At 24.0% G+C, this 23,798-nt stretch overlaps 6 protein-coding genes across 18 annotated transcripts in view; 4 read left to right on the top strand and 2 right to left on the bottom strand.

Annotated features, from left to right (window-relative positions):
- Positions 1-305: 305 nt before the first annotated feature.
- Positions 306-10,721, bottom strand: LOC118448559 (purine nucleoside phosphorylase). Of its 8 annotated transcripts, none has more exons than XM_085660961.1 (7): positions 10,620-10,721; positions 8,631-8,765; positions 4,435-4,529; positions 3,967-4,175; positions 3,091-3,266; positions 2,340-2,530; positions 307-1,698 (listed from the first exon to the last, which is right to left on the bottom strand). In XM_085660961.1, exons 2-7 carry the CDS (start codon positions 8,750-8,752, stop codon positions 1,475-1,477), a joined length of 1,017 nt encoding a protein of 338 aa, XP_085517087.1. In that variant the 5' UTR covers positions 8,753-8,765; positions 10,620-10,721; the 3' UTR covers positions 307-1,474. The 8 variants fall into 8 exon arrangements, with proteins under 8 accessions (XP_085517089.1, XP_035737843.1, XP_085517088.1 ...); XM_035881944.2 differs by lacking the exon at positions 10,620-10,721 and adding an exon at positions 9,232-9,373; XM_035881945.2 differs by lacking the exon at positions 10,620-10,721 and adding an exon at positions 9,096-9,230.
- Positions 10,722-12,539: 1,818 nt separating this feature from the next.
- Positions 12,540-14,278, top strand: LOC118448560 (phosducin-like protein 1). 4 transcript variants are annotated; one of them, XM_035881953.2, is made up of 4 exons: positions 12,540-12,662; positions 12,953-13,249; positions 13,336-13,750; positions 13,851-14,277. In XM_035881953.2, exons 2-4 carry the CDS (start codon positions 13,031-13,033, stop codon positions 14,072-14,074), a joined length of 858 nt encoding a protein of 285 aa, XP_035737846.1. In that variant the 5' UTR covers positions 12,540-12,662; positions 12,953-13,030; the 3' UTR covers positions 14,075-14,277. The 4 variants fall into 4 exon arrangements, with proteins under 4 accessions (XP_035737846.1, XP_035737848.1, XP_035737844.1 ...); XM_035881955.2 differs by having other exon boundaries at positions 12,611-12,708; XM_035881951.2 differs by having other exon boundaries at positions 12,656-12,792.
- Positions 14,279-14,345: 67 nt separating this feature from the next.
- Positions 14,346-15,903, bottom strand: LOC118448558 (uncharacterized). Its single transcript, XM_035881942.2, has 3 exons — positions 15,510-15,903; positions 14,959-15,439; positions 14,346-14,890 (listed from the first exon to the last, which is right to left on the bottom strand). The coding sequence occupies exons 1-3, from the start codon at positions 15,538-15,540 to the stop codon at positions 14,374-14,376; spliced, it is 1,029 nt and encodes a 342-aa protein (XP_035737835.1). The 5' UTR covers positions 15,541-15,903; the 3' UTR covers positions 14,346-14,373.
- A 2,688-nt stretch (positions 15,904-18,591) lies between these two features.
- Positions 18,592-19,704, top strand: LOC118448561 (uncharacterized). Its single transcript, XM_035881956.2, has 4 exons — positions 18,592-18,725; positions 19,070-19,258; positions 19,327-19,488; positions 19,563-19,704. Exons 1-4 carry the CDS (start codon positions 18,666-18,668, stop codon positions 19,662-19,664), a joined length of 513 nt encoding a protein of 170 aa, XP_035737849.1. The 5' UTR covers positions 18,592-18,665; the 3' UTR covers positions 19,665-19,704.
- A 289-nt stretch (positions 19,705-19,993) lies between these two features.
- LOC118448557 (polycomb protein EED) lies at positions 19,994-21,696 on the top strand. Of its 2 annotated transcripts, XM_035881941.2 has the most exons (2): positions 19,994-20,108; positions 20,245-21,696. In XM_035881941.2, coding segments are annotated over exons 1-2 (1,278 nt in total). In that variant the 5' UTR covers positions 19,994-20,106; the 3' UTR covers positions 21,521-21,696. The 2 variants fall into 2 exon arrangements, with proteins under 2 accessions (XP_035737834.1, XP_085517005.1); XM_085660879.1 differs by lacking the exon at positions 19,994-20,108 and having other exon boundaries at positions 20,237-21,696.
- Positions 21,697-22,080: 384 nt separating this feature from the next.
- Positions 22,081-23,798, top strand: part of RabGGTa (Rab geranylgeranyltransferase subunit alpha) — a 3,034-nt gene continuing 1,316 nt past the window's right edge. The window contains exons 1-6 of one of the 2 annotated variants that reach the window (XM_035881938.2): positions 22,081-22,289; positions 22,685-22,795; positions 23,022-23,149; positions 23,229-23,416; positions 23,519-23,716; positions 23,787-23,798. The exon at positions 23,787-23,798 is cut by the window's right edge and continues 597 nt beyond it. In XM_035881938.2, the coding sequence (XP_035737831.1) occupies positions 22,287-22,289; positions 22,685-22,795; positions 23,022-23,149; positions 23,229-23,416; positions 23,519-23,716; positions 23,787-23,798 (640 nt within the window). In that variant the 5' untranslated portion in view covers positions 22,081-22,286. Of the gene's footprint in view, positions 22,412-22,684; positions 22,796-23,021; positions 23,150-23,228; positions 23,417-23,518; positions 23,717-23,786 lie in introns of both variants that reach the window. The other variant, XM_035881939.2, reaches the window with a different exon arrangement.

The following is a 23,798-nucleotide window of genomic DNA, read 5'->3' as shown; positions in this document are numbered from 1 at the left end:
TGTAATATTATTATATATTTAATATTTAAATCTCTGAGGCTCTTGAGTTTTCAAGACATATGACATTATATTGAATATTATTTTAATTTTGTACTACTAAATATAATATACAGTTTGAAATTAATTAACAGTCAAATTAATTTATTATATAATTCTTCAATAGTTCATAATATATAAATTATGTTTTACAAATCGATCCTTTAAATTCCTGTCATCACTTACGGTTTATAGCACAAATTAAAAATATTACGATATTTAACACATTAAAACTTATAATTACTATATAAACAAATATGAAGATCTGTTTGAAACAAATTGGTTTTTTCTACTTTTTCTTTTATTTTTTTTTTTATTTTTCTTTTTTCTTTTTTTTTTAATGTTTCAACTAAAATTACAGACTTTGTCGAAATGGATATCCATAAATTATATAATGACAAAAAATGAAGGATCATTATATATATATATATCCTATTTCCTTTTGTATTACATGTATTACTATATTTCTGTGCTTTGCAACTAAACATTCATTCTTCATAAATATTAAATCAAAAGAAATAATAACCGAAAACAGAAAACAAACGACTTATTTATTTTTTATTTTTCTTTTCTTCTATTATTTTGATTTTCTATATTTTATTCTCATAAAAGGCCTTTAAGATTTATCCAAGCCACAGTATAATAACGACTGTGCATAGATCGCCTATTGTTGTTTGTTCTGTTGATTTTCATGACAATTATTATAAAATAATTGTCATAATTGTAATGTATTCTAGCATTAACAAAATTGAATAAATGTAATATGGATCACTCTATTCGAGCATAAACAAATCAAAAATAATCCCTTTACCTTATGATTTACGTTCCTTAATATATACTGATAATAATAAAAATCATATCAATCATTATCAATAATAACAAAAATAATATAATATCAAAGTGAACATATTAATGGAATATCTCTTATTTACTGTTCTTCCGATTATGATTAAAAAGAAATATTCAATATTTTTTCTATCGTCGATTTAGAATTGATCTGTTAATATACGGACATACATACGTATGTATATACAAAATTCTACAACGTTAGAATGCCAATCGTTATTTGCAAATATGTACAAGCAATAATTAACTGCAAAAATAAAATAAATTACATTGGAAATTTGCAAATATATAAAAGTTATCAAAATTATTTTGAATATCTCGTATATTTCGATATATTCTTAACCAAGGATTGAACTACGTTGTATCTAAAATATTGTTGTAATCGATAAAAGGCCCAGTGTAAACAATTAATTACATATTTTAAAATAATATCATCATTAAAAGATGATCCTTGATCACTTTCTCCTTTATTATTTTACATTAACGAGATTTTATTTGTAAATTTTTTGTCAATGTCAAACAATTCTCTTGCTATATAACAGAAACGAGGATCTTACGATTCATTCTAACTCGATAATGAAAATATGAAAAATCATTTCTTATCAATATCTATCATGTCCTTTATACGCATAACAATCTTTGAAATGAATTCGTGAAGTATCGGTTGCCTCGTCTTTCCAACGTCTATCACTTGCCCATGATTGATCTCATTGTGATCATCATAATCGGTCGAACATAGATTTGTGATTAGGCTAAAGGCAAAGACTGTCAAATCGCAATGCCTAGCTATTATCACCTCATGTACCGTAGACATACCTGAATACAAAAAGAGAAAAAAAAAATAAAGAAAAAAATAAAATTATTTTAAATATTGTTTAAATTATTTTTATTATATTTATTTAATATTAAATAAATATTAATATTAAACAAAATTTTATTATATTTATTTAATATTAAATATTTATATTATTATATTTATTTTATTCATATTATTATATTTATTTAATATTTTTCAAATAATATTTGAACATTTTAACATTAATAAACAATTAAAAATCTTTTGTTTGTCGATATACAATATTGCATGTTATCCTGAGTCATAATAAGATCGACGTTTGATACAAGATGGATCAAAAGTTCTTAAATGATTATAAAAATCAATGATTCTTTTTCGAAACTTTTTAGACTCGTTTTCTTTTTTTTGTTTTCTTTTTTCAAATTAGGCTTGTAAATAATCCGAAGAAAAACAAAAAATTAGTCTAAAAAATTTCGATAATGAATGATCGATTTTTTGAAAATCATCTACAAATTTTAATTCATCCTGTATTAAGAAAAATAATAATAATAATAATAATAATAAAATGAATAAATAAATAAATAAAATAAAATAAAATTAAATATGTATCAATAAGAGTTTCGTCTTAAGATTGTTTCGATAAGATAAAAAAGAAACTAACCAACGGCGTCGACGCCAAATATTTGAAGCATCTTCAGTTCGGCAACCGTTTCAAAATTAGGCCCGCCTAAACAGGTATATACACCTTTATGTACTATATCATTGATACCCATCTCTGATGCCACTTCTTCTCCTATTTTAATTAATTCAGTATTGTAAGCTTTGTTCATTAATGGAAACCTAGGACCGAATCTGTAATCGAATAGATAAAAAAAAAGGCTTTCAATATTTTTTATCTAATATTTAAACAACAATTTTTTAAACCTAATCTCGTAATAATACAATGGTAAAAGATTCGACATGATCTAAACCATTTTAATTAAATATTTTTCTATTTAATTCATTATCGTTCTATAATATTTTTAATCAAAATCTTCTTCGATCGTTAATAACGTTTTATTAAATATTACATTTATAATCTATAAAAAAAAAAAAAAAAAAAAAACACAAGAAAATATACATATATACTGATCAATCATTTTACATAAGAAATTAATTGTTAAAAAATTTCCTTCGTTAATGCAATTCAAAATCTATTCCCCGTTTTAAAAGAGTCTAATCGACAATGTGATTGTTATCAGGGTCATAATTTTTTTAATTCAATTTTTACAAATGATATAACTCACTCTTTATAATTGAAAACGATTTTGTTATTCTATATGAACATTTTCCATTTGAAAAAAAAAAAAAAATAAACGTAGATCATAAAGAATCATGAAAAATGTCTAAGCGAATAAAAAAAAGTAATATACCGATCGTCATTGGGTCCTTGAAGAGGATTGTTACCAGCGAAACCCATCAGATTCACATGATCCTTCATTATCATAATGTCACCGACCTGATAAGTTGGATTTAGTCCTCCAGCAGCATTTGTAGCAATAAGGTGAGTAACTCCTATTAGCTTCATCACTCTGACAGGCATTGAACACTAATCCAAAAGAGAATTAAATTTAGAATATATTTTTATTTCACTATCTCGTCGTTAATTAAATGTTTATTATCATTTAAATTTTCCTCGATATTAATTAAACATTTTCATTATGATTACGTTTTTTTCTCTTTATCGAATCATTTGACAATCCTCTCAATCATTTAATAAATAATTCTTATATTTTTTATTCTTTATAAATTACTATAAAAATATTATATTACTTAGTTTAATAAATAATGTACATATATCATCATATATTATATTATTTCAAATTGTAAAACTGCAAGCTTAATATAACTTTTTAACGAACTGACAATATAAAAAAAAAAAAAAAGAAAAAAAGAAATTAATTTGAGAAGTCTCGAGAAAGTTTAATTGATTTTTAATATCATCACAAAACTACTCATCCTATATAATATTGTTCATTTAAATATAAATATTTTTATTTTTATTTTGATATATTTTTTATTTTTTATAAATAATAAATCTTTAATATTAATTAATTAAATAATATTATTAAATTAAATTAATAAATTAATAAATTAATAAATTAATAAATTAATAAATTAAATTAATAAAATTAATATTTAATATTAATTAATTAAAATAATTAAATTTTAATTAATATATATATATATATATATATATATATATATATATATATTAATTAAGTTTTTTTAATATCTCTTTGATTTACCTTCCAAAGTGGATAACCCTCGTAATAATGAAATCTTCCTTGCATACACATAACCGGAACACCCTCGATATAACCAAATACCATCTGTCCCGTGTGTCCTTCTACTGTTGATACAGGAAAATGTGGTATTTCTTCGTAGGGAAAGCAGTATTTGTCGACTATGGAATCAGCGATCGAACCTGGACATAACTCGTTTTGCTCACATGATCCTGTTCGAAAATAGAGACATAAAGCTTTTGACAAAAAAAAAAAAAAAAAAAAAAAAGCGAACTAAGCGAAGCAAAGTAATATCCTGAAAACCCAATAAATTCATCACAATTTGCATTTGCTGATATCGACGAAACAAACAAGTCGCAAACTAAGCGATTAGTTTTCAATATGCTGTCGAATATTAAATAATAATAGTGATAATAATCAAAATGAATTGCTTTGATAATGGTGACAAAAAAAAATGGCGAGAATACTAACCCATACCAGAACCACATATTATTCCTATTTTTGGACGTGTTTTAACACGATTGAGTAAAAACTGTGCAGATTCCTGCAAAGTTTCGAACGTGTATCTGAAATGGAAAGAAAATAAAAAAAAAAAAAATAAAAAAATAATAATAATAGTAATAATAATAATAAACAATTATTTAATTAATTTATATAATGACAATTACATATGGGGAAAAAGTAAATAAAAACTATTACATTTGTAATTATAATTTTTCGAAATGATACCTTAATAATTTTCTGTTCAATAATATTATTATAATGCGATTGTGTATCTTTCAATACGTTTGTAAAAGATCTCTCAATGATATTAATGAATAATAATTAAATTTATAATTATATAAGTTACATTTGTTAATTATGTTTTTTTAACTTTTTTTCTTACAAAATATCGAACGTTTTTTAATTTATTTGTAAATTTTACTTAAAAGATGACAATAGTAATCACATATATATATATATATATATATATATATATTTTTCTTTTTAATAATTCAATTAACGTAGATAGTTACATTTTTTCCAATACAAATAACATTTATAAAACGAATGATTAAAACTGTTAATTAATATTTGAAAAAAAAATTATAATAAAAAAGCAGATAAAATGAAATAAAGTTATTTTTTTAATTTCATGTCACTTTGAACGACAACAGTTTATCAATAAGATAATTCATTAATAAAACAGCAACTTTTCTAATTAATTAAAATCTTCATATTCTGCAAATGACTAATTACTGATTATAACGCAAAAAGAAATTATCTAATATCTAGCCAATTAGACCAATGGCTAGAATTAATCGTATCATTTCTTTGAAATCTCCAAAATCAGATATATATATACCCCAATATATATATACCCCAAAATCAGATATATATATATATATATATATATGTATATATATATATATATATATATATATAATTGTATACATGTACATATGTATTTATATTTAAATTAAAGAAAATATTAATTTCGTATTAACGTTCTAATGTAACGTAGTAATGTATATAATGTATATCATCTTATATATACATATAATTATAATAACTATATATATTTTATATACAACAATATATTAATTTCTTCAATTAGCATTCGTATAAAAAGTTTATAACAAAAAAATGAATAATTTAACATATTTCCTTCGAAAAATATTTCATCACTTTCTTCTTAATTATTTTTAATTATTAACAATGTGATTGTGTCTTAAACAAAAATTGGAAACGAGTTTCTTTGTATTTAAAATATATATATAAAATATATAAATATATATATATATATATATATATATATATTTAATAATAATCTGTAATTTTTGTAGAATGAAATAATGTAATTCTTGAACATACTTCAAGTTTATTACGAAGCATTGGTTCCAACGTCAACGTTAGATAATTCATTACGTCTGCTTGAGATAAATGAATTCGAACAAGAAGAAAATGAAGTAGTTACTCTTGTAAACACGATAAGAAGAAACATTGCGTAAACTCAAAAGAAGAACCGTTTTCGGAGATAGTTAGAAAATCTTATGTAATTGATTTTCTTCAATTTCTGCTTTTTCTTTTCTGTTTTTTCTTTTTCTTTTTATTTTATTTAATCGATAAACAAAAAAAAGAACAAGATTATAAAAAAAAAAAAGCTTAAAAAAGTAATTATCCAAATAATTTAAATTTCAACGAACAATTTATTGTGAAATATCATCACGTGATTATCGCAAAATTTTGATGGGATTTTAACGACAAATTCGATTTAATATTTAGTTACGATAACAAATAGTTTTATATATTTTATTATAATTAATCGATAGAAAAAATGAAAAAAAATCAGACGCCAGAAGAAATCTCATTGTAATGCGCGATCTCTTTTAATTATTACAAACGATTATTGTATAAATGAAATAAACCAATGGAGATTTTTCAGAAAGCAAAAAAAAAAGAAAAACAGAAAAATTGTAATAAATAATTCGTTTTCTTTTTTTTTTAAATTTTCATTTAAATCTTTCGTATTATCTCTCGATGACAGTACGAACATTGATCACGAATAAATAATTATTTATATATATATATATACAGTTCTAATTTCAACTAATAATTAATATAACTAAATTTCATAATTCGTTCCGATAATATACTACATGAAATTTTTGTAAACAACATATTTGTTTCAAAATGAAAATAGTTAAAATAATTGTCAAACGATATCACTATCGAGTCCGGGGATTGCATAGTACGTATTTAAATAAACAGACTTGTGACATTAAAAATAATAAATCGATCGATAGTACGAAATCAGTACAATTTCGAAATACAGTTTATCGAGCTCTTTGCTAGTTTTGCATTTAAATATCATTATCTATTTAAAAAGAAAAAAAGAAAAAGAGAGAGAGAGAGAGAGAGAGAGATTTGTTGTGCGTGTGTACGCGTATATGTGTGTGAGTGATTGCGTGCATATATATGTAAAAGAGAAAATTAATATTAAAATTCGTAAGAATTAATAAAAGTATTAATAAAGGTATTCATTTGCAAATTTTGTCATAGCTTTATTTTGCACGTTTATTAATTAAATTTTCTTTTTCTTTTCTTTGTTTTTTATTTCATTTGCTTGTTATTATTCATTCTCTTGAATATCCTCTACATAAACTCAAAATTATGATATACATATATAGATATATAATGTAATAAAAATTATATATATACACTCAGAACACATACACACACTTAAATTCAAAAATAATATAAATAAAATTTGTTATTATTTTATTTATGTAATCCTTTCGAACAATCAAATTTTTCATTTATAAATAATCTTAGAATTTTTTCTTTTCATATTTTTCCATATGCAGATATACTCATTTGCTAAAAATAAATACCTATATTTGTATGGAAAAAAGTTTATAATTTTTTGAATTTTCTCAATATACTATATAATTAACTATTGTAATTAATATCTCTAAACTACTACTATGCCAATATTATTATTACAACTAATACTGTTATATTAACTATTATATGTTTTTCATACAATAGACATATTTATAAATATAATCTTTTTTTAAATTATATATGACGATGATTATAAAAATAATTCAAGTCGAAATAATAGTTCAAAATAATAGTTCAAGATCGTACTAATTATCTATACAAAAAAATTCTGATCATTTCAAAATAATGTGTATATATCATTTAAATTACTTTCGTAATCGTCGTGTGATATTTGAGTATTTGTGAAAAATATAGATAAAAAATTTATTATACACCATACTAATTGTTTTTCTAAAAAAAAATCTAATCATTTCAAAACAAAAAATACATCGTTTAGATTATTTTCATAATCGTCAGGTAATATTCGTGTATAAAAATGATTTAATTTAATTATTTATTTAACTACGTGATTAAGAAATTATCAAACATTTAATACGAATTCAATACTTCTAATCTTAGACAAATAAGTATTCGAGAATAATAACACGCATTACTTCATCTGTGGTAAATAAACAGAGAAAAATAGTGAGTAATGATTCGATATGATCAAAAATATACTCTTGACTATTAAAATTTATAGAAAATCTTTAATATCTAATCATTGTTTATTAAAATATTGTATTTAAATAAGAAACATTTAAAAACAACAATTGTAATAACACACAATATTTAAATAAAATAATATTCAATATAATTGAGTTATTATTTATAAAATCCCAATTAGTATAAATCCAATCATATAAATCGTATTTACATTAATAATATTTAATGTCAATTAAAACAAAACAAAAAAATGGATTTCTTAATTGGCACCGAATAAATTAATCATCATTATTATTTCAAAATTTATATCTTTTTGTAAAAAAAAAAAAAAAAAAAAAAAGATGAAATACAGCCAAATTATCATTCAATAAATTAAAATCGTCATTTCTTTTTTTAACATTTGTATATATATATAATATATATAAAAGAAAAAAAACACGAAAGACACATAAATCAATCCTTGCTATACACAGTCCTCTTAATTAGAGCAAAAAGAAAAAAAAAGATTGTTTAATTAACACTCCTATTTCAATTTACGTATTTCAATTCATATAAATAAAATAAATAAATAAATAAATAAATAAATAAATAAGAAAAGATCTTCGCTGTAAGATCCACTTAATTGAAATAAAACTTACGTGGACTGACGATTGTATTTGACCGTGGATGAGGAAAGAAATTCATCACCCTTAGATCGTTGAATTATTTCGTAGTTTTTACTAATCCCGTTGATTGGAATGTCGTTGTCCGGAAACGGCATATCTTTTTCTCTTCTTTACCAATAAAGGTTAACAACAAAAAGAAAAAAAAAAAGAAGAAATAAAAATAAACGAAGAAAGAACCAGGTACGTTGAAAAGTTAATTATAATACACAAAATTTTTTATCCGATTTATGTATGCACACTTTTATATTTACATAATATTTATATATACCTATACACATACATTTATATATTTATATATATATATATACATTTATTTATTTATTTTTATTTTCTTTCTATTTTAAATTAATATTTATATACATATATTCATATAAATTAATATATATATATATATATATATGTGTGTGTAGTAACACGCGTATAATTTATCAAATTTACTTCAGAAAGAGAATATATCTTTTATATTATAGTAAAAGAGCGTCTCGATGTTGACTCCTTTTATAAGCGAACTCAAAGCGAGATAGAAAAAATATTATTAACTCCAATGAGACGACCAATGATCTTATACACTCACTTCGGTCTCCCACCAATGAAAGTATGCGTTAACAGTAAAAATTATAGAGAAGGGAGAACGGAAAGAACATTTCATGATAACCCATTACGGACCAAGTGCTCCAATTGTCGACATTAGCGTGAACTCTCTTATATTTATTTTGATCATCTCTCACTTCCTCTCTCTCTCTTTCTCTCTCTCTCCCTCTCTCCTTTTCACTCTCACTCTCACTCTCACTCTCACTCTCACACACTCTCTCTCTCTTTCTCTTATTTCGTATAACATCAAGAAACTCATATAATCGTATCTTACAATACTAAGATCAAGAAAAAGAGAGAGAGAGAGAGAGAGGGAGAGAGAGAGGAAGATACTCCTTCTAATGATTTCGAAATTATAGTGAGGAAGGTCACATAAAGTTAACGTCTTACTTTAAAATGTTTCCCCTACGAAAACGAAATTTACATTTATATATAAACAATATTTATAAGTAAATATGACAACAACAACAACAACTATGACGAATAGATCGTACCACGAATAATCAACGAACTTTGACTTAGAAACTGAATCTAGTGCGTTGTAGGATATTATAACAATTCTTTTCATATCAGATCATATCACAATTTTTCTTCTCGTTCTTTCATATATGTTGTTTTGTTTTTCTTTTTTGTTTTCTTTTTTTAAATTTTCACTCTTTTTCCTTTACTCCTATCCTCATCCATCACCACCATACCCTCTCTCATCGACATGCCGCACGCTTTTAATTCGATGTCTTACGTTTTACGAATTTTTATTTTGTATTTCTTTTTTTTTTTGCCCTTTCTAATGTTTTTCTTTTACTTGTTATTTTAATAGAATCATTCTTAATACGAAATAAATTAATACAAAAACTATTAAGAAAAAGTATGATCTCGTAACGTGTTTGTATAAGAGCTCTTATATCACCTCATTTGACCTTTCGATTGAATACGAAACATATGTATAAATAAGTAGAAATATATGTCTAATTTAAAAGTATATAACATCGTCCAAGGTAAATTAGTTAACGTAATTAATAACTCGTTATTTAGTTTTAAACATCATTACGATGATAAATATGGCCTGATATATATATATGAATATTAATTTTTTGTCATACTTCATTTCTTTAAATCTAATCAATTGTCTTTACTAATTAACTCTACTTAATTTCAAATAGATCGCATTTTAAAAATTTCTATATCAAATATCAAAAATGTAATATATCCAATCGAACTATAATTATCATTTTTTTGATAACTGATAAGTAATCTCAATTCTTATTTATTAAATCAATCTATTATTTGTATTATTCACTAAATATTATCGATAGCATAATTCATATGAAACAATTTTTAATGAATGTGAATAATAATATAAATAAAACTTACTTTTGTAATTATACCATGATAAAATATGTTGGAGTTTCTGTTCGACACGATTTGTTATGATCCGATTTCATTACAAACTGGTTCTCAAATGTACCTCGATTACAATTAGCGATACCTATTACGTACATTTACATTCTAATCTTATCGATTATTCTACGATCCATTAGTCGTCGCAAATTATATACAATCATAATGATATTTTTCTTTATTTCTTTTCTTTTGTCCTGTCTTTCCCACTTTTTTTGTTCTTTTTTTTTACCCTTATTTTCAAAAAAATGCAGCACGTTTTATTTTGTTTTTCTATTTTCTATTTTTTTTATTTATAAGGTGTTATATGATCATTTTATTCATTACACATATCTCCATTATCGATAATATAAAATCGTTTTTATTTTTAGTTTAATCATTTAATATCGAAAGATTAACAATAAAATTCGTAAAAAAAAAAAAAAAAAAAAAAAAAAAAAAAAAAAAAAAAAACAAGGAATAGCCACGAATAAATATAGAAGATTTTATATTAAGTATATATATATATATATACACACATACATACACATATATACACTAACTATTTTAATATATACATATATATATATATATGTGTACTTAATTTATAGTATTATATTATATAAATATTTATATATATATTATATATAAAATTTATATATTATTTAAATATACGTATTTATATATGTATATAAGTATATAGGAAAAATACTTAATAAGATGACAATTCATTATTTCTTTAATCTTTGAAAAACATAAGTAAAATATATATATATTTATATACATATATATATATATCGTTGTGAAACAAGATCAATAATACATAAATGACAATATCGATTACTACTACATTAAATTTTACTTAAAACAAGCCGCAGGGGTTCTTCCTTATCATTGACCTCGGATAAATTATCTAACACAAATAACGAACATAAAAATAGAATAATATTGCGCAAAAACTCGCTCGTCAAAAACATTCCGAATGATTCTTTCTAAATTGTAATAAATGAAATTATCCAGTATGTGCAATTACGATTTTTCAAAAGTAAGAGAAAATAAAAGAAAGTATTACATTTAATTTTTACATGTAAACGTAAAAAGAGATAACAAAAACAAAAATATGATTATATTTAGGTCGAATGTTTTTTTTTCCCTTTTTGTTAATCACTTGCGACACATAGTGAATCGTCAAAAAAAAAGAAAAAAGAAATATTCGCATAAGTTTATTCAAAGTATATTTTGAAAATCTTTTTTTCTTTTCATATATATTCCATAATATTTTTATGTTCATATTCTATACTAAATTATAACGATTCTCATATTAATGTCAAAATAGATAGAATAATTTAAAAAACATATAATATACCCGTTTTTCCTTTTTTCCTTTGAATTTCTCGACAATATATACCATCCTCTTTCAATTCTTATTTGCATTTCTTATAAATACATCACGTTGGCATTATATTCTAAAAAATAAGATAGAAACCGAGATGATTATTTACTTTACGTATCTTATTTATTCATTTATTATACTTTCGATACGCTCCGTTGCTAACAGAAGATTCATAGCCCATCATTTTTTAAATCGAGAATTCTTTGTAAGTTATATTCAACAATAACGTATTGCTTCTTGATACAATTTCAAGTTAGAGTCACTTATAAAAGTTGTCAGAAATATTTCGCATAAGAATATGTGCGATACATTTAATATTCTATATCTTTATTCAACTGTCATGATGCACATCATTATCGGTACAATATTATAATAAAAATTCTATTTTCATTAAGCTTCCAAACAGTAAGATATAAATAGGTATATGTATGCGTGTTTGTATGTGGTATGTGTGTATGTATGCAAGATGTCAAATGTTTCTATCTAATCGATTAATCAAAATAATTCGAATATTCCCGCGCACTGGTCCGTGGGTAAAAGTGACATCTATATCAAAGTTGCGACCGCTTTTAACTGGACGATGTACTGTCGATAAAAACGCATTTAACATTACCGAGCAACTCTGATATCAATATATATCGAAGGTATATCACATATGTACCGTTTTGTTAAGTCTCTCAAATCCAATTTGTAAGAGAATGAGATTTGTTGTTAATTAATTTTGTCGGCTTTATCGATAAAAAATAATTACGATAAAAAATTAATAATCAAATTGTGCGTAAACGTTCGGTCTTGCATCGTTAATATTTATTTACATAAGAAACACATCAATTTGTTTTTAAGTAATATAGAAAATAATATTTTTTTTGTTCGTCATAAGTAATAAAAATTTTTGTTTCCTTTTTTTTTTTTTTTTTTTTTTTTTTAATTATAGAGAAGTTTAAGTAAAGTCAAGTGCAAAAAAAAAATTTATCAATCATTCGTCAAGTACGTGAAAAGAAAATTCCAAAGGATGTCTACGTTGGAAGATAAAATTTTAGGAGAGAAAAGTCATTACTATTGTAGCAGCTCCAGCGATGATGAAAATGATAGTGAAGATTTTGATAAAGAAGTTGATAAAGAAGAAGACAAATATATAACACGTTCAGATGCATCTTCTTACTCCAATGCACCTTCTTATTCAGAATGGGATGGATCCTCCAGTAATACAGGACCAAAAGGTGTCCTTAAAGTAAGTCTTTTATTTAGAACAAAAATATATATATATATATATATATATAGAAATGATCTTTTTAATAATCTCATTTATTTTCAAAGGATTGGCAACGATTCAAACAAATAGAAACAGAAAAACAAGCACTAGTTGCAAAAGAGAGAATAGAATTAATTAAGAAATTAAGTCTTTCATGTCGCACTGATTTAGATGAAGAAAAAGAGAAATTGGAAGAAACAGATCCAGAACTTGCTGATCTATTAACAGATGAATTTCTAATAACTTATCAAAAACAAAGAATGAAAGAAATGCTTGCAAAAGCAGAAAAACTACGTTTTGGACAACTCATTAATTTAGAAACAGCAGATCAATTTGTAGAAGCTATTGACAATGAGGATAAATCGGTGACCATTATTATTCATATATATGAAGATAAAGTTATTGGATGCAAAACCATGAATGGATGTTTAACAGCTCTTGCAGAGGATTATCCTTTTGTCAAATTCTGCAAAATTTCAGGTATACTTTTTTATTTATTTATTTATTTATTTATTTATATTAAAATATTATACATTTTTTTATCATAATCATAACTAATCAAATAATTCAAAATATTTAGGATCTGTGGCTGGATTGAGTAAACATTTTAAACAGAAGGGTGTCCCTGCTTTATTAGTCTATAAACAGGGACAAATAATTGGAAATTTTGTCCAATTGACTGAACAATTGGGATCAGATTTTTATGCTTCTGACGTAGAATCATTTTTAATAGAAAATGGAATGTTACCCGACAGAAGCTGTGTACCTAGCATTATTTCAGGCATAAAACAAGAACCATGTTAATAAGAAAGTACTTTATTAAGTAATAAGTAAAGACATATTTCTAAATATCATTTATTCTATAAATCTTCATATACAACATAAACATTCACATTTGCCGATTCATTTTCTATATATTGTTTATAGATTATATTTATTTCTATTAAGTAAAATTTCAAAGTGTTATCCAATTACAAATAATTAAAACAAATATAATTAGAATCATAGATAAATATAATTAAAATATAATTAGAAATAATTATAATCATTATATTAGAAATATTATCATAAACAAGTATAAAAAAAAATATACATATATTTTTTCAAAGCATTTCCATAATCTGTTTTTTCTTTTTAATAGCACTACAGAGGTGTAAGTATGTCTCTAAAATATTATCATATTCTGTATTTTCTAAATCACGATAAAGCTTTTCCAAAGATTTCTTTCCTTTAATTTCTTTACTTATTTCTAACAATTTATCGTCTAAAATTTTATTTAATATTCTATACGAATCGATTGTTTTTGGTGTCTCTGTATACATTTTGGTTAAGCAACTTATTTTAGCTACATTAGTTTGTACTTCAATTACTTCCGATTTTAATAACAAGATCTGTGCTTTTTTATTATACACTTCATTTATATCTGTATCTTTTAATTTCCTCCATTCATTCATCATATCCATATATTGTGATACATAATTTTTATATTCTCCACAAATGTCCTCAAACTTATCTATCCACTTCAATATTTCAAAATCTGTGTTTTCTTGTAAATAATTATTAGCATTAAATCCATTTAATCTTTGAAGCTCTTTTAAATTACCACCCAATTCCTCATATCTATAACAATAAACATTACATTATTTATCTGAATGATATAAATTGAATATAAATAAATTGTTACTTACTTTATCATATAATTATGTATTTTTTCATGCATTAGTGCTTCTACAGAAGCTTTTATATTTAATTTTTCCTCATAACTCAGTTTAAGATCAGGAAAATCTTGTATGCCAAGTATAGTTAAATCTTGTAATGTGTGTTTAAAAGTTATTGAAAGATTTTTTATCTTATTTATTTCATATGATTCTAATAATTCTTTTAATTTCTCTATAATTTCTTCAGAAAGTGTAGAATTTTTATTCGAACATAATTCTTTTATACATTCGAAAATCAATTTTGCCTTTGCATAATCACTGATACTATTCTGACATGTAATAAATAATTTCGTAATATCCTTAAGATCATTAATATCTTGATCTGTACTTGTTGTACATTTACTATTTTCAATGAAACTGAAATGATCCTCGAGCTCGTTAGAAAGTAAAATTGAATCTAATTTACCCATTAATCGCGAACTTAACGAAATTCGTGATATGGTAGATATATCTAAAAATTAAATAAATACATTTTTTATATGCTTCCTCAAAACAATTTATATTTGTCTCATTTAGATTACCTGATAATTGACTTATATCGGGATTATTCATGATTTCTATCGTGTAGCACTTAAAAAATATCGAATATTTAATAACTGAAAAGTGAAGGTAATATCAGCACAATATCTCGTAAAAAAAAAATATATATATATATAGATATATACATATATATAAACGTATTGTTATTTTGATGAATATTCAAAATATAAATTATTAGCTTTGTGATGTTTATTATGTTACATATTTGTGGTGTTTACCACCTTTCATATGTAACGTATACGACTTCAGCGACAAGCACGGATAAAATATGAACTACACGTTTAAGAAGTATGCACATAGTAACGCTGAATAAGTTTGTTAGGTTATATCCCGCTCGTGCGTAATTAAATTAATTAATTTAACAATCGAATTAATATATATCAGAAAATTTAGTATATAATAAAGATAATAATAATATAGCTTACGAAAGCAAGAAAAAATACTTCTCTGAAGATAGATTAATTACAAAAAATTTTTTTACTTAATTGTTACAATCATTATATCTTTAATTTCTATTATAATTTTTATTTAAATTTATATAAATAGCTAAAAAGTGTATTAGCACGATATTATTTGCAATTGCAAAAAGATATAGAATATAATATAAAAAAAGATAATAAAAACATTAGTAGAAGAAAAATCGCTGAAACATATTTTGTATTCTTAAGTATATGAATATGATGGCAAAGAATACAATAGTACAATAGAAAATATATTATTTAATTTAAAAAATATAAATATAAATAAACAAAAATAAATAAGAATAATAATGAACTATTCTTATTGAGACTTTTCTTTTATCAATTCAAATTGATTAAATGTTTAATTAATTTCTATATAAAAATATAATAAAAAAACTCTTGGACATTTCTTTTTACAAACGATCATTTGGATTATTATAAGAAAATCATGAAGTTTTGTTTATAATTCAAAGATTATTCATCTTCTTGTTCATTTTTTATTAAAATTCAGAAATATTCATGAATACCGATGTATATCAAAATACAAATAATAATTAACGCATACGATGAAATAACAAGATTTTATCCTGATTTTATTAATCAAAATATAAAGAACCAATCCACCAATAAATTTCCGAAGAAAATTCACTCAAATACTTTTTTACTAATTAATTACAGTCAATCGCTCGTGCCGATTCAGTGATCTTCATGTCCTCAACATAATTGAATAATTGAAGGAACTTAAAAATTCACTTACTACTTAAGATATTCTGCGATGGCTCCAAAACGCACGTTCACGATTTAGGTCGAAATTGAGGGTAAATTGGAGGTAAAAGGGATTCGTAGATGATTGAAAATCAGAGATAGATCAAAATTGATCGAGATTCTTCTCTTCAATGATGCATTGACTTTAATTATTTATTAACGAACGATCGATGAATTTACTTCGCGAAACTTTATTGTCTTTTATAAATATAATCTGCATGATTGTTAAAAAAAAAAGCAAGAAAAAACTTTGCGAACAAACATTGACTCTAACGACAATATTGCACGTACTCGATTCAAATATACACTTGTTATTTCAATCGCGAAGCACTGCTTCTATTTCGTCATTTTTTAATTTTTTTTTTATGTTTTTTTTTATTATTTTTTTTTTTTTTATTTATTTTTTTTGCGATACTAATTCATACTCGATTTCATCATTGCTTTGCGCACCATTGCAGCGAAAAAAAATTGCAGTTTTGGAAAAAAAAAAGAAAAAATATATATATAAACGAAATTATTGAAGAAATGTTTGAAATAAAAATATACTTAGTTTAAGTCTTCAATGATGTTTTGTACGATGTGTATATCTCTTGTCACAAAATGATGAAGAAAAAGTTATGGATGAATTTTTTATAGCGATCAAAATTTTCATTTACTTCGCGATCAAAACTCCTTGTACTTCGCAATTTTTGTCTTTTTATTTAACAACACGAACACATTTTTTTGATATAAACACACGAACTCCTCCCATTCCATCGCGCACATTTGCAATGACATTTTGAAACGATAAAATAAAAATAAAATTATTAATATCGTTAATAAAATTATAAGAGAAAAAATTATTGAATTTATTGAAATTAAAGAATTTTTATGTTTACTCATAGGAATGCAAAAATAGAAAAATGTATTCATTAAAGAATACGAATAATTTTATGTTAAATTAAAATTATTTTGTGTTACAAGTTATGTAAAGTTTAAAAGAATATACAGAGTTGATTATTATATATTATAATTTATTATTATATAAATATTAATAACTGATATAATTCGCTATATTGTCATGGATATCTTAAATGTATGTTAAATAATGTAAAAAATTGTTTGTTCTAATCTACGAACGGAATAAAAGAAACACGATGTTTACTGTTTAAGATTCAAGGATAGATTGGATTAATCGTCATCTATCAAAATTACTCGAATTCTTTCTTTTCAATTATTTTTTTACGATCACTAACGACAATGAGAATAAAATTAATTTATTCAAGCTTACTTACATGAAAAAGATGAGCTGGCATGTTTTCTTGTTGAAATACGAACTAACTTGATAAGTGTTGACGTATCTGTTTTTCTTTTTTATAACATTTTATTAATTTGACTTAAATTTGAAAATTTTTATCCAACAATCGCGCGCGAACGAGTCAAATAAAATTATTTAATATTTAAGAAATTCATTTTTATTCATAAACTATTCTCGAAGAAACAATATTTTTTGAAAATGCGATTTTTTTCAAAAAAAAAAAAAAAAAAAAAAAAAAAAAAGCTTTTCTAAAAACTCGACGTAACCATGTTGTCATTTTAAAACTTCATCTTTAAAATGAGATCTTGTTCATAAAAATAATTCAAAAATTATATCTATACTTATTGTTAGCATAGATCATTATCAGAAGTCATAAATAGTTTTAATATAAACCGGTGAAATGTGTCGTTCACAGCGCTATTTAAAACTAGTGACTTATCAAGCAAGAACCAATAAGAACGAAGCTTTTAAATTAACCCTAACTATATTAGTACCAGTTGATAAATAGTTTTATTTTTTTCATTGTTACAGTTGGTGCAATAATTGATATTGCGCAGTCTGAGTAAGATTTAAAATTTATTTTACGAATTTTCCAGTATCTAAAAAGTAAAAATATGAACAGAGTTCTTCAGAGTTCTGGTGTTCAAAGGAACGATATTCTTATATCATTCTTAGTACGAGATTTTAAATTATTATTTCTCTTAAATAACTTTTTAACTTATATTTTAGATATAATCCAATAACCCTTATGTTAGTTACCTATTTTTTTTTTCTTTCCTTATATGTTTCTAGATAGTATATAAATAATTATATTTATTAGTATTATATTGTAAAATTAAAGATAAAAAAAATTGTATATTTTTAATTATATATATATACATATATATATATAAACTTTAGAGGTTATATATGATGTGTCGACTATCCATATAAAATTGAGTACAGTTATTAGTAAAATATTTATTTAAATATTGTATATTTATTTTAAAGAAATAATAAGAAAAAGAAACATGTTTAGGTAGTAGGTACAGCAGAATTACGTGAACATATATCTGATGGGCTTCATAAGTGTGCGAAAGAAAGAGAATGGCGTATAGAAGTACATAAATGTGAATCCATAATTCAAGTATTAGAGAATAATATTTCTATGTGCATTGACTTCATCATCTTCGCATTTGATTCACGAATGTCCATATCGTTGGAACAGGTAAATAATTCATTTTTGTTATTTCTATTTCTTTATTATTTACTTATTGTTATTATTATTTTTTATAGATCAAGATAAATATAGGTTTAATAGATGAACATTTTATAATCTCTGGTGCTTGTTGTTTGGTACATGGTAATGGCATATTAGATGTTATGGGTTTTGTATTTCACAATTTAAAAGAAATACGTAACAAATATAACATTCGATTTTTATCTGCCAATGCTTTTGTAAGTTACAATAAGAAATGATTATATTAATACTTAAATATATTATATGATTACAAAGTACTTTATTTTTTCAGGATTCTAATAATTGTATTAACTTGGGAAATAGAATATTAAATGTAGCATCGACGATATTAGGTTTAGAAAGTCGAATACCTACAATAGCGAATATACCATAAAATTATTACTATAGTATTGACTGAATAATATATGTATATATACATTCGTTCACATAACATATTTTGTAACCTCTTTTAATGACATGCAATTTAAATCCCTCTTGAATCTGTCATTACTGGTTGGATTTTGATTTGCAAGATAGTGCCATCTATTGGATTTACCTATATACTAACATAACATAACTGTAGCCAATCAGCACGAACGGAAGTTGGTAAAATGTTTTACCAACCGAATGAATTATAGTTTTTGTTTACGATTCAGCTTGTACACCCTGGGTTCAACTCATTCAAGTTTGATTTCGTGGCGGGTGTTCATTGCCCGCCTGACGCTCTAACGCTTGGTCGTGTTTTTTTCGCTACGTTATAACATAAATTTAATACTTTGAATGTAGTTAAGTCGTTAAACGAACAAATAGATAATTTTATTGAACACTGTTTATAAATGTATATCATAAAAATCTTTTAAATAATATTTATATTATTATAAAAATATATTTTTGTTAATGTGAATAATATATATATATATACATATATATATATATTATTTAGTCCATTAATATATTATTTCTAAAATGAAAAGGACTTCAAGTAAATGTCAAGCATATGCGTCCAGTTTGGAAGACAGTGAAAATGATAGCGATGAAACTGAATGTAGTATTGGTAGTAATTCTACAGCTGGTACTCATCGTAGTGATACACCTACACGTAATGCTCGCTATAGAAGGAAAGGCAGACGGAGAAGTAAGACAGCAAAGTATAAACCTTGCACTGATAAACCGTTATACAAATATTGTTGTAGTATCAAAGAAGATCATGGACAACCACTCTTTGGAGTACAATTTAATCATCATTTAAAAGAAGGTGAACCATTAATATTTGCCTCTGTAGGAAGCAACCGTGTGAGTATTTATGAATGTCCAGAAGGTGGGAATATTAGATTACGTCAGTGTTATGCCGATCCTGACTCTGAAGAGAATTTTTATACATGTACTTGGACTTATGATGATTCTGGTAAACCATTATTGGCTGTGGCAGGATCTCGAGGTGTAATAAGAGTTATTAGTTCTGTAACTATGACTTGTATTAAACATTATATTGGTCATGGTCATGCAATAAATGAGTTAAAAACTCATCCTAAAGATCCAAATATATTACTCTCTGCATCTAAGGATCATGCATTGAGATTATGGAATATAAAAACAGATGTATGTATAGCAATTTTTGGTGGTGTTGAAGGCCATCGAGATGAAGTGTTAAGTGCTGATTTTGATATGAAAGGTCAGCGAATTATTTCTTGTGGAATGGACCATGCTTTAAAACTTTGGTCATTGGACAAGCCAGATATGCAAGAAGCAATTAAACAGTCATATTATTGTAATCCTAGTAGAAATGGAAGACCATTTGACTCTATACTTCAACATTTTCCAGACTTCACAACACGTGATGTACATCGTAATTATGTGGATTGTGTTAAGTGGTACGGCGATTTTATTTTAAGTAAATCTTGTGAAAATTGTATTGTATGTTGGAAGCCAGGCCGTCTTGAAGACACTCAATTACGTAATGGAGAAACTAGTGCTACTGTTTTACATCGTTTTGAATTCAAAGAATGTGATATTTGGTTTATAAGATTTTCTATGGATTTTTGGCAACGTACTATAGCATTAGGAAATCAAGTAGGTAGGACATATGTATGGGATTTAGAAGTTGATGAACCTGGTCAAGCACGTTGTTATTCCTTACAACATCCACGCTGTACAGCTCCAATACGACAAACTAGCTTGAGTCGAGATGGCAATGTACTATTATGTGTTTGCGATGATGCTACAGTATGGAGATGGAATCGTGAACATTGATATATTGTTATATTTCAATTAACTAATAGATTAAATGCAGGAAAACTTGTTGTGATTCAGAGAAACATATTAATTTAGTACATATTTTATACATAAACACATGATATTTGTAACAATTTTACAATTATATTAATGGTTCAATCAGATGACTTTGACATTTCATATTTTTCTATATACAATCCATTATAAACTAATTCCAAAAATAAACTGATCTTTTCATAAATAATACATTTCTTAGTAATAGCTCAAAGTATTTAAGAGATAAATGTTTTCCTTTTCTTTTCTTTTCTTTTTTTTTTTTTTTTTTTTTTTTTATAAAGGATCTTGTTTAAATATTATATATATATATAATGTTTATATTTTTTATTTTATATATTATTTATGCATATAAAAAGGACTAAAATGTTTCATTATGAAATACGAATTTAAGGATACATTGGTTTATTTTTTAATTGAATAAAATTGTCTTGGAAAAAAATCTATATTTCTTGCGGCATTATTGATTTTCGCGCCATTCAATAGTTCTATACGTATTTTATTTTAGAATGTTGGTACTTTCTTCACGTTTACACGTGTGAATCATCATTATTCGTTCCTCCTTGTACAGTAGTTACTTCTACATATAAAATAAATTTGTGTATGGATTGTACATAAATACAAACTTGTTAAGTTATGACATTGCTTTTTTGATATTTATATATCAGTTTTTGTGTAACAATCTATATATATATATATATAGTTATTATAAACTGTATAAGAATTCATAATGGTAAATTAATATTTTATTAAATCATTTTTTATAGATTTATAAGTAAAATAAATTTAATAGTGAATATAAAAAAAAAATTTGTTACGTTAATACGTGGTAAACAAAAAAAATAAGATATCAATGTATGTTATTTAAATGCATATCAGTATCATTAAAATTAAATACTTATTAACATATACATGTTTTCAATATAATATTACGTTTGTTTAGATTTTATTTATATTGGTTTAGATAAAAAAAAAATTTATATGTATTCCTTTTTATTAAGTTAATTATTATAATTATTATAAATAAATCATTTTTATATTAGATACAATTATGTTTTATATTTTGTACTTAATGTTAATGTTAATCGTTAAACATCCATCAAATTTAATAAATTATTTTTTTTTTAGCACGGTCGTGTTAAAGTTCGCACAACTGCCGAACAAGAGGAAATAAAAAAGAAAGAAAGGGCAAAGAAATTAGTTCACTATAGAACTGCTATGACAGAGATATTTAGAAAGGTTTTTTCAATTTTTATATAACAATTGAGAACTTTCATATTTAATGATTTAGATCTTTGTCTAAAGAAATTATTCATGATCATATTTAGAAATCATTTGCATTCTATTTGAAAATTATTCTATATAATGTAAAATATATGATGTAACCTTTTAATTATTTATTAACTTAGAAAATAGTTAATTTTGATAGGTATAAAGGAATTGTCATTTTTTTTTGTCTGTTTAGAGAGAAAATAAAATATGGGACGATGAATTGTTATTATTAACGGAAAAAATCCTTTTACAAAATCCAGATGTTTATACATTATGGAATATACGTCGTGAAGTATTTCAAAATAATAAAAATAACATTTGGTAAGATTAATATTAAATAGAGAAAATATTTTCACTCATACACGTTATATTTAAGTGAACAAATTAATTTAAAATATAGGAACGAAGAAGAGTATACAAGTATGCTTGAAAAAGAATTAACATTGAGTGAGAATTGTTTAAAAAATAATCCAAAGTCATACAGTGTGTGGCATCAAAGATGGTGGGTAATGGAACACATACAAAAACCTGATTGGGAAAAAGAATTAACATTATGTACAAAATGTCTTAATCTTGATGAAAGAAATTGTAAGTATTATTATAAAACATATAAATAATTAAGAATAATATTTAAATGTATATATAGTAATATATTCTGTAATAATAGTAATATATTTTAATTTGATTCAGTTCATTGCTGGGATTATAGACAATATGTGGTAGAGAAAGCAGGAATATCTGATCATGCAGAATATGAATTTTCTACCACGAAAATATTAAACAATTTTTCTAATTACTCGTCGTGGCATTATAGAAGTAAAATTTTAACAAAATTATTTTATAACGACTCCGAAGAAACACCGGTTATGCAACAAAAACGAGAAGAAGGTTAATATTAAAATTGCATTACATACTCCTTACGTTTCAATTAATTTTCTAATATCATTTTATGATTTAGAACTTGAACTCG

Source organism: Vespa mandarinia, chromosome 13 (genome assembly GCF_050613455.1).
Source record: "Vespa mandarinia isolate Hongniang chromosome 13, ASM5061345v1, whole genome shotgun sequence".
NCBI classification, from domain to species: domain Eukaryota; kingdom Metazoa; phylum Arthropoda; class Insecta; order Hymenoptera; family Vespidae; genus Vespa; species Vespa mandarinia.
Note: the sequence above shows the minus strand (reverse complement) of the source record. Positions and strands in the feature narration are given on the sequence as shown.